Raw genomic sequence first — 15,986 nt, 5'->3', positions numbered from 1 at the left:
GCCCTCTGAGTTGCAAACTGATAAAATGTAGCCTACTTGTGAACAAATGGACAGACGAGGGGAATGGTGGAACTTTGAAGGGCCCATTCATCTCTAGGCCTATCTAAGTGGATGGAGTGATGGATGCACTCCTGTGAGATTCTTTGAATGGCTTATGCTTGGCCTCTGCTAGTTCCTTCTACTGCAAATAATGTGCCCATGCAGAGCAGGCCTAGTTGATGAAGGCGAAATTAAAAATGTAATGGATTTGGATTTTGTTTTGATTGGCATAGCCTAAAGTCCTCAAAAGAAGGTTATGTGATTGTGACAATCATCACAATTCAGTGGTAAACTGATAAACTGTTGATGCAGGACTTCGTTCTCGACCCATCAGAGTAGACTCTCCCTAACAGTCTGTATACCTACACTAAGTATCTTCCTGGTTGATGTTTGGAGGACTGGTCTGTCTGGCACGCCCACTCGGCTATGATACGCTCTCGCTGAGTAGAAGCACATGATTAGGCGTGTTTACCTGCACTGTTTTGTGCAGTCATACACTACATGACAGCGGTTTCACCATAACGATTGAGAAATAGCATTACTGTACCGAAACATTAATGACACTCCCGTAACCTTCTGAATGTTGCCGTCTTCATCATTTTGCCTTTGAGACTGACTGGCCTGCAGGGATCGGATTAACTTCGTGTAGCACCTTCTAGGAGAGGAGAGCTAGCTACACACTAAAACGGTAAATTTAACCAGACAAGCTTATCTTGGGTTGAATATGTTATAGGTCCTGCATTCGTTGAATCGTATAGGTTGTAAGGAGAGTGTCGTGTTCTTAAAGCTAGGGAAAATAGGCTACGTTAGCTGCTAACAGTTAACAGACACCCAAGCTTGAAGGCTGTTTAGCAAGAGCTAGCAGTTGTCAGCAGCAGCACATGCAAGTTAACGTCAGTGCATAGTCTTTTAACAAGGAAGTGCAGTAAGCTAACCTGTCCTTTCTTCCGACCATGGAGCTATAGTAGCTTGCAGACAGTGATAACACAGCCGGGTATCCAATAGTCTCTCATTTATATTGTTAGATGTAATTTATGAAATGTGTCGCAGTTATCATGCAAATGTTGCCTGATAGTGTTTTGGGTGATAAGAAACTCGATATGTCAAGGTGGCTGAAAGTGTAATGCATACCCCGTGACAAACACAGCACCTGGACGTTCTTATTTACACAGGGAGGTTAACAGAAGAGGGGACGGTTCTGGAACGTCATTCCTCGATGCATTCCTAATTCGCCACCGTTAGCCTTTCATCAGGCCAAATGGAGGACTTGGATGTGGACCGTGAGTAGACCTATGATGTTACAGTGCTTCTCTGACAGGAACCCATTGTACATGTAACAGCACGAAATTATATGTTCCTGAGTCATAGGTCTTGTGTGTAAAGTATGTCGCCTTCAGAAGTTATCATCCACATATGACACACCCCTTGTTTATAGTACCATTGCATTTTAACATTAGGGTTGAGAACAAAGTGAAGTTAAACTACAGGTAGCCTACAGGTGAAGGCTGGTTGAAGCTCTGACTTTTCTGTCTGTGTTTGTCTTGCCCAGAGGTGACCCTGGCATTGCTGGACGCCGCTAATGACAAAGACTCATTAGTGCAGGAGCAGGTGCGGAAGTCCATACTAACTCTGGGCAGCCAGCAGCCAGAGAGGGTCCTCTCCATGTGCCAGGACTACCTAGTGAAGCATCCTAAGGTCAGTCACTGCTACCAGTGGTTAGAAAGGAATGCTGTTTTCTTGTTGACAGGAATTCTTATAAGGACCTGTACATGATGTACAATGTGTGTACCCCATATGTGCAGAGTTTATGTGGAGCCCATTGTATGATTGACATCTTTATCATATCATAAGACTTGTAGACACTGCTGTGTAAGCACTGGTCCTCTCCTATACACGTATATATAAGCTGTGTCTTCTGTAATTGATTGATCCCAGTGTGCTAAACTGTTGGCAGGGGAGATGCCTGACCCTGTTCTCTCTTGTCATGGTGATATTGTGGTTTTCATGATGATGTCACATGGCATCATGTGAGCGCTGGCCTGTATCAGTTCAAAACAGGAAATCAGGCAGCGGGAGGAGCAGCTTCCAGTGATATTGCTGTCACGCTGTTGCTCTGATGATGAAAACCTCAGATTATCTGCTTTTTTTCTGTGGTATTGCATAGGGGTGTAAAGGTAAACATATTCCATTTAGGTCCAGGACATTAGGTCAATACAGATATGTACCAAATCAAATGTTTAAACTGTTAATCAACATTAATCAACATGTTCCATGTTCCATGGACCATGTTCCAAATTTGAGTTTCCACACAAACATATTAAGCGGCAGACCATATGTCAGTTTAGTTCATTAAAGCCAAAAAAACATTTGACACCTTTTCAAAATACTATTCCTGATTAAATGTGTTGAGCATCAGCAATATTGTTAGTGAATGTTAGGGTAGTACTAGACTTACTACCCCAAAAATTACTGTTACACCCCTAGTATTGCACAGTGCTGCTCTGGAGGAAGTGGTAGGCCTAACTTATGATGCTAACAAGACTAAGCATGTAATGAAGCTGTGTGACTAATGTTTGAATCCCAGTGTTTGACTTTGCAAACCCTTCAGAGTGACGCAAGATCCCAAAGCCAGTTTCACCTGAATGACAAGATTTGCTCCCTTCTCCCTTTTCCCTTTGCAGCTGATTGTTGGACATAGAGTTGTCATACTGCAGACTATTGAGCTTGTGGTGAAAAGCAAGATCGATGAGATCAGTTACCCTAAAATCAAGAGCGTAATTTCTCTGGCCTCAGATGAAATGACAAGGTCAAAGGTGAGGCAACCCCACTATGAAAGCTTATGGTGGTTGTGAATAACAGATTTGCTTATGGAATGATCTATGCAAAACAAGGCCTCTGAACATTAATTGTCATAATATCATACTATTCTTATTATACATTACATTATACAGTAGGATGTTAAGATGTTTTTCTGAACTGTGCAATATTTCCTCTTTTCAGGAGGTGGTTCCAGATTGGCAGCAGGCAGCTAGCAACATACTGGTTGCAGTTGGTAACAAACACATTAATGACATAATGGAGGAGATCCTAAGCAAGTTCCAGCCAGGGGTCCTACCGCATTTCTTTGTGGTCCAAACATTAGCCAGTCTCTCTGATTCTAATGGTGAGATATTCAACACGTCTTTTGTAATAGTTTGCTTTCAAAAGCAGGGTAACACACTAGACATGTTTTTGTAACCTATTTTGTTGACACGGTGCTCTGAAAAATGTATTTACTTTAGGTGTCATGCTCAGTGTTGAGTAAATGTTGCATACAAAATGAACTGCATCCACTCCCATATATAGAATATAAAGAATCCCTTATATGTTTATTTTCTTAGTTTTTAGTAGTTAGAGCTGTAAGAATCTAAAAAGAGCTACAGTGTGCACTATGTGAGATCTGTTTAAAACAGAATGCTTAAAATGTATATTTAATGTGCACTAAAATATAAATATATATTTGTTTGTAGTTTATGGAATGGTTCCCTTCCTCAATGCCATTCTGGGGACTATGCTGCCAATGCTGGGCATGGCTAAACAAGACAATATGAAGTGGGTGTTCTCCTTTGGTGAGTGAAATAAATAATATTTATTTCAAGGTTGCTAGGGCCACCATGATTTTATTCAGTTATTGGTTGGTGTTGTCTTTGTTTTTTTTTAAAAAGAATAAAAAATGTTTGTGTCTTTGGCCATGTAAGGAGAGTGTTGCGTGCACTGTGACTCACTGTGGTGAATCTGTTCCTTCTCTCCCTCTGCGGCAGCACTCTCGCACTTCAGTGAGAGCATTCTGGAGTACCTCGCCAACTTGGACAAGGCCCCGGATCCCACAGTGCGCAAGGACACCTTCTCCAGCGAGATCTACGCCTCCTATGACATCCTCTTCTCCAACTGGCTCCAGAGCCGCGATTCCAAGGTACACTTAACCAGGGAGAGCACAGCACCAATTAGAGCTAATCCAGTTTGTGCTCAAGGGCTGTTCTTTTGTTCAAATAGAAGTCACGGAATGCCGTCTGGCCCCTGATCTCCCTCTCTGAAGAAGTCTCTCTGCAGTGTCTAGAATTAACTCCGACTGCTTCATATTAAAGATCCTCCTGGAGTTTTAGACTGAATTTAAAATAGGGGAATAATGATACCATGGGAGTATTCACTTTCTATTAGATCACCCTTAAAACTGTGTACATGTTGTACATCGATGAGTAACCAGAGTTGCATCATTCAAGCATTTTAGAGGAAGAAGACTAGAAGCAAACGACTGCTTTGTCTACCCACTCATATTCTGCCAACCCTACTCTACCTCTAATTAGGCCTCAATTCACAAATGCTCTGGACACTCTTAGTCCACTTTCAATTTCCAAGGGATGTAACCAGTAAGTTCTTGCTGAATCCTTTTGGAAGTACAGCAAACATATTGTTCTTGTAAACAGAAGAACAACAGATTTCAATGCAGTTGTTTACTCAATTTGAATGAAAATACACATCTGTGTCGTTTAATATGGACACCATCAACACAGCCATTGGTTATGTACATTGGTTAAGTGGTGTCCACTGTCCTGCTCTGTCCATGCTGGATAAAGCTGCTAAGATTTGACTGGTCTCCATTCATTATCATCTCACTCCAGGGAATGAGTACCAACCAGTTGTGGACAGTTTTATCTTTCCACACAATGTTCTCCTCTTTTTAGTTATATTTCCGGGCCTTTTAGCTTTTATATCATAGGACAGTGAAGAGATGAGAATGAATGAATAAGGGAGGGAGATGGGGAGTGGGTTAGGCCCAGACTCAAACTGGTATGGAACTCTCCACGCACTCTCACCTTTTTTACCCGTTACCTGTTTGCATCCCTGTTTAACATAGTGTTAGGAGTGGGAGTGGCCCCCGTGCATAACTCAAAGCCACAGGGTGGCCAGAGCAACACTCTAGATTACTGAGGATGTGAAGTATGTTGCATCAGCCTCACAGATAAGCCCAGTTTAACTGATTTTGTGTTACTAAGTGAGCGTGGAGACCTGACTGTGTTGTGTGTCGTGCTGTGCACCCCAGCTGCGTCTGACTGTGGCGGAAGCTCTCGGGCCTATGAGCCACCTGATGGCACATGATAAGCTGGAGGAGCAGTTGCCCAAACTCCTACCCACAATCCTCTCTCTCTACAAGAAGAACCCCGAGCATTACATCATCAGCAAGGTACTTCACATGAGGCTTCACATGGATGCTTTCATTTTGTGAAACTCTGTAATCTTATATAGTAGTTTCATTTCAGTTCACAGTGCATGAGAAGTGCAGTGTTAATGATGTACGTTATGCACACGCTGCATTTGCTTCAAACACTTCAGTCTGTTCATATTTGGTCTGGAACAGGACAGATTATTTTTAAAGTTGAAGCTGCCTCTTGCTGACGTATAGACTTGTTGGGCAATGTGTTAATGTTTAAAAACTTTGGTTAAATGCTCACTAAGGCACATTTGTTGCTGTTGTATCCTGCTGTGCAGGATCCATGGTTGGGGAGTTATGTTGTTGTGTTTATTTAGCAGTTCTGGGCTACAGACAGGGCATGTTGTACTGTGCAAGAGGGCCTGTCACGGATACAACATGAGGCACGTCTTGCGTCTGTCCCCTGCCCTGGTGTGCATTGTTGTTGTATCCTACACCATGTGGTGTTATATTGATAAAACAAGGCTGTTGATTGACCGCTGTGTCCTCAACCAGTAGCACAAGGAATAAAACATTTCCTGTGTGTAGCTAAAAACCTGAAATGGGGTGTATTGTGTCCTTTCAGAGTCTGTGCCAGATTCTAGATGCTTCTGTGAGCATGGGGAGCCGGGTGTTGGAGACTCAGCTCGACAGTCTGCTTCAGGCTCTGCACCAGCAGGTAGAGTATACATCACCAACGCTATCACACTCCACCTGGTAGAGCCTCACCGCCCCACCACCTCAGTGGATATCACTGCAGTGCCCCCTTACTTTTAAACTGCACTTGTCTGTCAGTCAAACTGTTATGCATTGTTCTGTTGTACTGATGAGACCATTCTATATGTGCAACACCTCAGTATTTATCAATTATGTCATATAATTTACTGGAATTAGATATGTATTGAATATTGCTGAAAATGTATATTGTACTGCATGTTGACATAGTGGAAGTGGACTGTTGAAAAGCTGCATTGATATAAGCCTGTATACCTGTGTAGGCCATCAACTGGGCAGAGAGGTTCCTGTTAGAGTTTAGAGCCTTCCCTTTAGAGGTGTATCTGATGGGCTAAAGGGCTCAGAACATACAGTAGGTGAAGAACAGCCATGCCAGACTTCTGTAGAAGTCATGAAGGGGTTCCAAGTTATCCTCTTGTACAGTTTATGAATGAAAGCATCTCGGTCCCCTAATTCTGCACTAATCTCTCCCATTCTAGATTTGTGCACCCATCGACTACAGCAACCCTCCTACTGTGAAGAACCACAACGAGATCTTACGATGCTTCAGTATTCTAGGTAGGCACTGACCCGGGACACATGTCTTCATCTTCATGTCTCTGTTTAGCACCTTTTGGATGAGGCCCTCCAGTGTTCTCAATCACAATCATTTGACCGGGCCAGTAATCCGGCCGTCATGTGATGGGGATTGAGTTAGGCCTCAGTAGTCTGGACACACAGCCGCCCGTGGCCCACTGGAGTAATGCATGTTTACTCTCAGGTGACACAGACTTCACGTGCCTTCAGTAAAAAACAGTCCACTTCCAGCTGGCAGCTCTGGTTCGCTAACACATTTACACCGAAGTGCTTTTGGTGCTGTGGTTCTAACCCAGAGCTACTGTACTGTTTGATGTTGTGAGATTTAGTTCTAGTCGGTGAGAAAAATGAATGTTCCGGACTTGCAACAGTGATGTAACTCTTGACTGCTGGATGAAAGGAGGATTTTCACTCTTTCTTTTTTCTTTGCCTCTGGCCCTGTGAAAAGTTGAACAAATATCAGAAACACCTGAGGCAAGATGGAGAGAAAGCATAGAAATATTGAGAAGTGTCGCATTCTTCTTTGGATTTAAAAGTCTGTATGACAAAAACATCACAAATGACTTGATGGCTAGCTTGTAGAGGACATGCTATGTGATATTTCCCATTCCCAACATGTCTGATGTCTCTGATTTCCTCTTTCCTCCTCCTTGTATTCCAGCCAACACCTTCCCTGACAGGCTGCTGGTGTTTGTTCTGCAGAAACTGGAGAACAGCAACGAGAGGAACCGTGTGGGTTCTCTGGCGGTCCTCAGACACCTCATCAACTCCTCCAGTAAGAGCCACAGGCACCACAACGCTGCCATCTCCTCACTGCCACGGCTGAGGCCTTCCTGCTCCATCTGCTGAGTCATTCGGACATGGGCTCATATCCTCCATATTTAGACATTTTAGTATTTTAGATGTGTCCTCTGTCTCTCTTTGTAGGTCAGCTTTAGATTCAGTTTGTGTGTGTCTGTGTCTGTGTCTGTGATGATGCACATTGTCAGTGGTGATTTACCTTCTTCCCGCAGCATCCATCATGGAAAGCAAGAAGCTGCTCATCCTGGCAAGCATCCGCCAGCCCCTGGCTGACCACAGCAATAAGGTAATGCAAGTCCAGGTCCAGTTCTGCACACTGTCTTACATCAGTTTAGCCACAGTGATGCTGGACATTAATTGTTGTATTTGTCATAGTCTTTCAGCAACAGCTGCTTATTATGCCTTTCTGCTTTTCATTACTAAGAAATCAGGTATTCTTATTTGTGTCTTTGAAGACTTTTCTTTTCTGAATAGCTTCTTCTAGTTCCACTGCTCTAGCATAATGCAGAACCTAATCTAATGTTGTGGGTGAACAGAATTTTAAAGACCATTGATATTGACCAAGACCAGTGATATGATGGTTTCGTCCCTTGAGAGGGATGTTCCTTTGTTTTGTTCCTTTGTACAAGTCACAAAGCACCTTGTTTATATGTGTGGAGTGTTGGTGTAAGATTGCAATGTAGTACTTTACCGTCGGTCCCGTTTTCCACCGTCTTGCGTGTATGTGTCACTTAATATCCATTTCTATACAAACCAAGACAGCGGACTCCTAAAGAAACCCAACCACCCACACCATAAGTGTATCTAAATTAGCTATGTACCAAAAATGACATTTTACCGTGACTCGAAGAGCTGTAAACAGTGTTGTAAGGCTGCGTGTACACAACTGCTTGGAGCTCCAGTGGAATTTTAATTTCATGACGAGAATTCTCGGTCTAACCGTCCATGTGCTGTTGAAACGGTGTAAATAGGCGACCCATCAGGCCAGCACTATAACTCCGAGCGTGGTAAACAAAATCGGATATTTCAGGCAGTAAATGCTCCCGTTAAGAACCAAACCAGATTTTGTTCAAATCTACACATCTATGGCTACTGAAAAATGTAAGGTTCATTTAGTAAATGTTATTTTGAAGTGTTAAAAAACATCGTTGTTCTAGAATAGAACAAAAGTGGTGATAAATGGGGGTGTTACGATACACGTGTTGGTTTACAGTATGTCTTTATGGATAGGAGAAAGTTCAACTATGTGTTTGTGTGTTAATCCCGTCTTAGGTGAAGAAGATGGTTGTCCAAGTGATCAGTGCCATGGCTCACCATGGCTACCTGGAGCTGGACGGGGGAGATCTGCTAGTGCGCTTCATCGTCCAGCACTGCGCTCTCCCAGACACGTACTATGTGAGTCTGTTTCCTCCTCACCTGGGAGAATTCCAGCCATAATCAGGAATGTGTCTGTTTGACCTCTGACCTCCTTTCGTCTGTAGCGTGGACAGCGTCCCACAGACCCTGAGGAGGTGACCAATGAGGCCTTGCGAAGCATGTGTGACAACACCCTGCACCTGTTCACCACCACAGTGGGACGCCTGACTGATGTAAGTCATCCTCTCTCCACAATCCTACACACACACACACACACACACACACACACACACACACACACACACACAGAGAAATCCTATTTTTCAGCTTCAAAAGTGGTAGAATTTGCCATAGCACTACTAATTGAGGAATGGACCCACAATCCTAATTTCACAGATCAAAGCCAGTGCCTAAACGGAAATGTCTGATTTTCATGGCTTGTTAAAGCAGTGTAAGAGCAGTGCAGAGGTTTGGTAGGCCTACAGTATATGGGTTTAAGCCACCAAATGAATGTGCTTGAACATGCAAAACCAATGGAACTGGCATATTTGCATGAGACTTCCTTCCCTGCCAGTCTGTCTCTAAGTCGCTGACACTGCTGTAGGAGTCTGTGTGCTTTTGCACTGCACTCTGGAGATCACGGCTTCAGTCTGAGGAGCGTGAAACAAAAGCAGCATCTGAAGACGGATCCGTTGTAGATCGGCCACCATGGCCAGATGTCCTCATCTCTCCCCCGTGGGTCGGCCTCCCGTCGCGCCGGCCGGGGAAGACGGCTCAGCTTTCCCACAGCTCCGGCGCAGGCTCAGCGCTCGCTCAGCGCTCGCTCGCTCACGCCGTAATGGATGAGCTCAGGAAGCCCTGGGCACACGGCCCCGCGGCCTGACGGCCAAGTACAGCAGCAGTCAGGAGATATGAGCCCTTTTTCCAGCCGCTCTCCCAACACCAACACATACCGCGCCGCTGTTGCCAAGATGTCTCCTCACACGTTTTACAAGCTGCTAAAATGTCCCATGTTTGTTGCACTCTCTCTAGCCGAGAATGATGGTAGCAGTTCATTTTATAGGGTGTGTTATTGGATTCTTTTTTTTTTCAAGGAGATGAGATAAACTTTAAGATAAACCCCTCATAAATTCTGTTCCTCATGCACTCCCATATGGTGGGAATGCAGAGTTTGTCATGTCATTTGTTCACAAAAACTACTTATTTCCAGATGATTAACCTTTGCCATTTTATTGTTTTTTTTATGGGTCTCTGTAGGTGTTATGGCCAATGCTGGTTGGCTACTTGACTCCAGGACTGTATTCCAACGCCACCACGCCCCTCTGCAAGAGCCTCATCCTACTAGCCAATAAGAAGCGAGCTGCCCAGGATCCCAACTTCACCATCGACTTCAGCGCCCCAGGTAGCCATGGCGGCGGTGATTTCATAATGAGCGTGCGTTGCCGTGACGAGGGCTTTTCCACTCCCATGGGCTGCTGGCCAGGCCTCTGGCCAGTGTCGGGGGTGTAAACTGTAAACAGGCTGAGCGTGCGCGGCAGTCTCGACACGTCAGCTCTTCTCCGAGTGGCCAGGCGCTCTTTTTCCACCCGGCCGCTGGAAGTGCCTCGCAGCCGCAGACATTTTGTTTTCATTAAAGTCCCGTTTGGCGGGCCAGACGTGTCTGCTTTTAATTAGTCGAATGAAAAGCCATATTTATCACTGAAATAATGTGCGCGGGGTCCTGAACTGTAAGCCATAATCGTTTCTTTGGTGGAGACGATGATTAAGCGAGGCCCGTGTGTGAGCGCCGTGCAGTTGGTAATCATTTACTCGTTAATTGTAATGCTTGTAGATTGGTGTGTCCCGGGAGAGCGTTCCCCTGAGTTTGCCCCCTGCTCTGTCTCCTCCCACAGGCACCAACCTTCCGTCGCCATACGTCCTGATGATCCGGCTCCTGGTAAGGCAGCCGGCAGACCTCTCCACAGACCTGAGCAGTCCTAGGGACATGAGTGTTTCTCACACACACACACACACACACACACACACACACACACACACACACACACACACACACACACACACACACACACACACACGCACGCACACACTGTATTCTGTATTTGAACAGACAGTGCTGCTGTGTCCCATAAGCGCTGGCTTTGAGCCAGAGTTCTGTCCTCAGTTCTGCTGAGTACAGGCTCCGTATTCTCTCCATGGTGGAAGCACAGGAAATGTTCAGAACAGCAAACCTGACAGTGTTAGATGATGTGCTTCCAAAACAGCATGCTATACTTCACTTTACTTTGTGGAATGAATGTTGCATTGTTTGCCAGTGTTGCTCTATTCCAAATGGTTGCTGCTGCTTTGGTTTTTAAATGACCAATCCTTTTGGCCTGATCTGTCCCAGGTGAACGCTGCCTTCCCGTTCCGCTATCGCGGGCATGGCGCCCCATCCCTCAATCTGCTCAACCTTCTCTCCCCCAACATCCACCCCAACGCCGAGCAGGTGTGGGAGAAGGCCATCCCCCCGCTCCTGGCTCAGCTGGACGGTGAGTCTCCTCTGAGCGCATGGGTCACCTGCGGCGATGTGCCCGCTTCTACTTTTGCTGCAAGACTGACTGGGCATAGTCGAGTCTGAAGCCAGCTTTTATGGCCTACTCATTCTTCCATTTACCCCAATACTGACTCGCAAAGCTTTTTTTCACGTCGGATTTATTTCATGAAGGTTCATAGTTTGGAGGTATTGCTGTGCTTGTCATAAAAATGGATTTTTGGTAAATGAATGGGGCTCTTTTTTTTCTCAACCACAACACCTCTGCTAATGGGATGTTATAAGAAACGGCATTTTACAAGTCCACCACGGAATATTTCTTTAGAGGAAAAACTTATCTCACTTTTTGGCTAAGTTCTAATCCCCTTGTGAAAGTGTGCATCTTGCCCTCGAACATTCCACTAAATATAATCGCTTGTTCTAAGTTTTGTTGACTTTTATGCTGTGGTGGACCACACAAAGTGCTTTTTATGCAGCTGGTTATTCTCAGTTTGCAATCTGTACGATAAATTTTATCAGGCTGTCTGGTACTCATGTTCATGTTTGTCTCTGTCTTTCATAGAATCCTCGTCTGACACTATAGACAAGTACATCTGGGAAGATGGTATACTGCAGGTAGGTTGGTGCAGTAGATCTATCAGATGCATTCCTGAGCTGTCTGCTATCACTACTTCATTGCCAATCTTGTGCTTGTGTTGAATTGTAAGAGCTGTGCCTTTTCTCTATCATACAGGCTACAGGCTATTAAGGGACTGGTGACCGTTTACTTTTATGTATGTGATTGTCCTGAACATAGACTTGACTTTTTTGCTTCCAGCTCTTGTCCAAAACTCTGGTGGCCATAGCTGATGACAAGTGGAGCTGTCAGCTGGCCACTGAAGCGACGCGTTATCTGTCTACCTACAACCACTCCCTGGAGGAGAAGGTCAGTTCAGAGGGGGATGTGTAGGGCCATAATGTACTGTGTGCTAGTGCCATCACTTTACTCTGTCAATGTCTACACAGTGGAAGACTGTTTTACACAGTGTGATCCCTCTAATAACTCACACACACACACACACACACACACAATTGCACAGAAATTCCTTGTATTGTATGTATGTATTGTAGAGTCATCCAAACAAAAGCTGTTACCAGTTAGTTGAGCTGCTTTAGTTTCATGTAGTTAAAGATCATGGTAGTGATAGGGCTCTCTTTGTCCAGAGTTTCCTGTACAGGTGTATAGGGATGACCCTTCAGCAGTGCTACAACAGAGACCTGGTGAAGAAGCAGCTCCAGGAGGTGCTCATCAGTGTGCGTCACCATGACGCCATCGAGAGAGAGGTACGAGCCCTCACCGACCGCCTGTACTGCCCACTGTGTAGTGTTCCCCCTGGACAACGCTGCAGCCATGATCTGTATGAAGCTAACGTCTGTCTGTGGTGTGGTATATGGAGCAATCTCCTGTCACCACAATCTCTGAATGGTATCTCCCTTCTGATGAGCTTCCTTAGACCCAGTTGCCCAAGATGTCTTGTGACAGCGAGTACACTTAATTTACAGTGAATTTTCAAACGAAGCCTTGACTGTTTTTCAGAGCTATCATCTACTGAATGTGTGGAGTTAATCCCTAGTTTCAGCGCAGCTTTATCAGAATGGAGCGTAATCACCTTGCTCTGGGCTGCGTGAGTAATGAGCGTGTGGTTGTTGTTGGAGGCTGAGGCTGACACTTGAGCTCCTGTATTATGTTGTAATTGCTCTCACAGGGAGTTGCGATGGGAGTCGGGCTTTGTGCCAGCAACCATCTTGATGCCACTCTGGCGAAGCTGGAGGAGTTTGGGAAATCGGATGCCTTCAAAAAATCCTCGGGGATCTTCGCTCTGCTCAAAGTACGCAACACATTGATTTGGCCAATATATGGACGAGGATCAAATAAACAAATAGAGACATAAGCCCTTGTCTGTTTTTTTCCCCAATTACATTTACTTAAACAAATAACATCATATTTTCTTCTCCCGGGATGTTGTTGATGAGATATGAACAAGTCCTTTTTAGACTTTTGAAAACAGCAAGGCATTAGCTAACATTCCTGCTTGCTAAGTTGATCATTTGTAATTAGATCAGCCTTGGGACTGATCGTTTGGGTTGTTGTGGTGTTGTAGGACAAGAACGAGGTGGACACAGAGAAGATAAAGAGCACCCTAATCCTGTGCTACGGCTACGTGGCCCTGAACGCCCCCGAGGACCAGATCCTCAGCCACATCGACGGTCAGATCCTCAAGAGCATCAGCAAGCACTTCAACACTAAGGTATGGCCGTCTGAGAGGACTGCATATCCCACAGAGCACTGGGGTGGGCTCTCTGAAGGCCCAGGTCCCTCTCGGAATGCCACGGCTTAATTAGCCATAGCAAGTATTTCTAAACAGTGCGATCACACTCCATTAAATGTGCCATTCTAGCGAAGGCGGGTTGTTTATTGAGCCTGACACAAACAGTCTCTGGGAGGGGACTCCCCCTCTCTGACCACCGCGGAGCGCTGTGCTTTTTCGTCGTGAGCCGTAATAGTTTCCTAATGGTCGGTGAGAACAGTCCAGATAGTTGTGGCTGAGCCCGTTGGCCGGCGAGCCGTTGCCTTTCCACTGCCCGCCCCGGAGCAGCGGGCACAGGCCGAGTCTGCGAGCTGGCGTCCGCAGGGATGACCTCACGTCACAGGGGCTCACGACACTCGGCACGGCCCTGGCGGAGTGGCCCGCAGGCGACACGTGTGGCAGAGTTCCCCCAGTGGTCTGGCTGTGCCCGTTTAACCCCTTACCCATAGACCACCGCCGACAGGCCACAAGGCAGATTGGCAGATTGGCAAGACTATACAGTCATGCAAGAGTGACACAGCGTCTCCAGTAAAAAGCTTTTTTGGACCCACTTTCTAATGAGTGTGGCATAAGCCTTGGAAGGTCATTGAATTCTTTGTTTTCCATTTTTGATGATGAACTTTCGCTGACTTAGACTGACGCGCTCCCGTCTCATTTTCTGACCTCTCTAAGTGTGTGTGTGTGTGTGTGTGTGTGTGTGTGTGTGTTTATGCGCCTGTGGTCATGGAAAACTGCTGGCTGTGGTTTTCATTGTTACAATCATGCTCCTGGCAGTGGCCTCTAAAGCTGAACTTATTGCAGGGCTCAGCTCAGATTGACCACTGTGTCCTCACATCTGCTTGGAGCTTCTCACTTTCACACAAATATGACAGCACTGGGCCAACTTTGGGCATGTGACATGAAAGTTAGTTAATAACAGTTAGTAGCTTAATTGAATAATGCATTGCAGGGCTATTGGTGTTGAACTCCAACAACAATTAGCTTTAGCCAGATAGCATCGACTATTTTGGGGTCAAGATATTTGTTTTCCATTGGGCAAGTTTTACACCTGCCTAAAGCATTTGGCACATAGGAGCCAACATGAGTGCTCCGGCACTTTCTGTCAGTTGCCCACACACACCAGCACCCAAATGTGTAACTGAGAAGTTTACAATAAACAATGGATTTGATTGAGTGGCGTTGACAAAAATAGAACCGGATCGTAATCGACAAGATGGCGACAGCAGAGTTCAAGGCTAATGTGCAGGGCTGTATTGAAAACAATTGAATGGAGTGGAATTAAACATGGAAGGCGGAGTGGGCCGCAAGGGCCGTGTGCGGAGGCCTTGAGTGTGGTCAGTCAGTGTAGGACTGAGCCACATGTCACACACCTAGTGAAGCTGTGATTTTCTTGCTTCTTCTTAATGAATGGAAACTTGCCTCTTCTCTGGTCTATGTGATGCCTTCATTGACCCATAGCATAGTTTCATACATCATGCTGCAGTAAAATGCATTAATTCATGTGTGTATGCTCTAGAACTAAACACTCGCTTGGCTGTCAGACTGGCACATGTACTCTGGTTGCAATTTTTCAGATGCTCTACTTAAAAGGAAACTGGGCAATGTATCAATTTGTCAATATGTTTTTAATGAATTGGTTTCAAAGTATTCATATACCATACAAGTAAACATCATTATCACTGAATTGCTGGCTTACTAACAACCACTAATACTGGTATAAACAACTGGTCAGTGGTGTTTGCTCTTTAGGAGGAGAGGATATCTTGTGATGAGAGACATTTTCAATGGTGCCTTAAACTCCTTCTTAATTTTATGTTGTGCAGGTTCTGGGGATAAAAGTAGAGACCAAGGTACCGTGAGAGGAAACCCCACAGGAGGAGAAGCCCTCTGCCCCCTCTCCCTCCCCCCGCCCCCCATCTTCCTCCTCCTCCTCCTCAGTCAGACTCTCACTAATGCCCTTCACTGTCTCTGGGGCACCGGCAGCAGACCCAGCTTTCTGAACTTCTACAGCAAACTTGAGAGCTGATTTGGCCTGGTGCTAATTGGCATGGGACTCCAATTGAGCGTCATTAGCTGGTAATGACTGGCGTTCTGGAGTGAGCATTTGTTGATGAGCTGTTAAGCCGCTGGTTTGGGCTCCATCCAATGGCGCTCTGTGTTCGAGACAAACACGTTGTTGTCTGCCAGAGTTTCTTTTTTTTTTATCGTTCTCTCAGAAGTTCAGAAAGTTTGGGTTTTTTTCGCCCAGGTCCCGCGTACTAACGCAATTGTATTTTTCTTCTTCACTAATCACTCTGCAATTATGTTTTCTGAGCTCATGAGGTCTTTTTTCTCCATGCTGGGTTTCAGATACTCGTCATATCTGATTCATTCA

General features: G+C 45.3%; 1 protein-coding gene across 1 annotated transcript in view; it reads left to right on the top strand.

The window, feature by feature from the left end:
* The first annotated feature begins 498 nt into the window (after positions 1 to 498).
* Positions 499 to 15,986, top strand: part of mroh1 (maestro heat-like repeat family member 1) — a 29,844-nt gene continuing 14,356 nt past the window's right edge. Inside the window, exons 1-23 of the mRNA XM_076281162.1 lie at positions 499 to 727; positions 1,212 to 1,319; positions 1,589 to 1,734; positions 2,721 to 2,852; positions 3,040 to 3,202; positions 3,549 to 3,647; positions 3,840 to 3,991; positions 5,120 to 5,260; positions 5,853 to 5,945; positions 6,481 to 6,559; positions 7,239 to 7,352; positions 7,591 to 7,664; positions 8,651 to 8,773; positions 8,860 to 8,967; positions 9,992 to 10,136; positions 10,627 to 10,670; positions 11,121 to 11,262; positions 11,827 to 11,879; positions 12,082 to 12,189; positions 12,468 to 12,587; positions 13,010 to 13,132; positions 13,406 to 13,552; positions 15,436 to 15,462. Of these exons, the coding sequence (XP_076137277.1) occupies positions 1,298 to 1,319; positions 1,589 to 1,734; positions 2,721 to 2,852; positions 3,040 to 3,202; positions 3,549 to 3,647; positions 3,840 to 3,991; positions 5,120 to 5,260; positions 5,853 to 5,945; positions 6,481 to 6,559; positions 7,239 to 7,352; positions 7,591 to 7,664; positions 8,651 to 8,773; positions 8,860 to 8,967; positions 9,992 to 10,136; positions 10,627 to 10,670; positions 11,121 to 11,262; positions 11,827 to 11,879; positions 12,082 to 12,189; positions 12,468 to 12,587; positions 13,010 to 13,132; positions 13,406 to 13,552; positions 15,436 to 15,462 (2,355 nt within the window). The 5' untranslated portion in view covers positions 499 to 727; positions 1,212 to 1,297. The remainder of the gene's footprint in view (positions 728 to 1,211; positions 1,320 to 1,588; positions 1,735 to 2,720; positions 2,853 to 3,039; positions 3,203 to 3,548; positions 3,648 to 3,839; positions 3,992 to 5,119; positions 5,261 to 5,852; positions 5,946 to 6,480; positions 6,560 to 7,238; positions 7,353 to 7,590; positions 7,665 to 8,650; positions 8,774 to 8,859; positions 8,968 to 9,991; positions 10,137 to 10,626; positions 10,671 to 11,120; positions 11,263 to 11,826; positions 11,880 to 12,081; positions 12,190 to 12,467; positions 12,588 to 13,009; positions 13,133 to 13,405; positions 13,553 to 15,435; positions 15,463 to 15,986) is intronic.

Source organism: Alosa pseudoharengus, unplaced genomic scaffold, assembly GCF_046254945.1.
Source record: "Alosa pseudoharengus isolate Yale_2024_CS ecotype anadromous, Long Island Sound unplaced genomic scaffold, YU_APseudo_1.1 YU_APseudo_1.1_scf_12, whole genome shotgun sequence".
Lineage (NCBI taxonomy): Eukaryota > Metazoa > Chordata > Actinopteri > Clupeiformes > Clupeidae > Alosa > Alosa pseudoharengus.
This window is presented reverse-complemented; position numbering and strand designations above follow the sequence as displayed.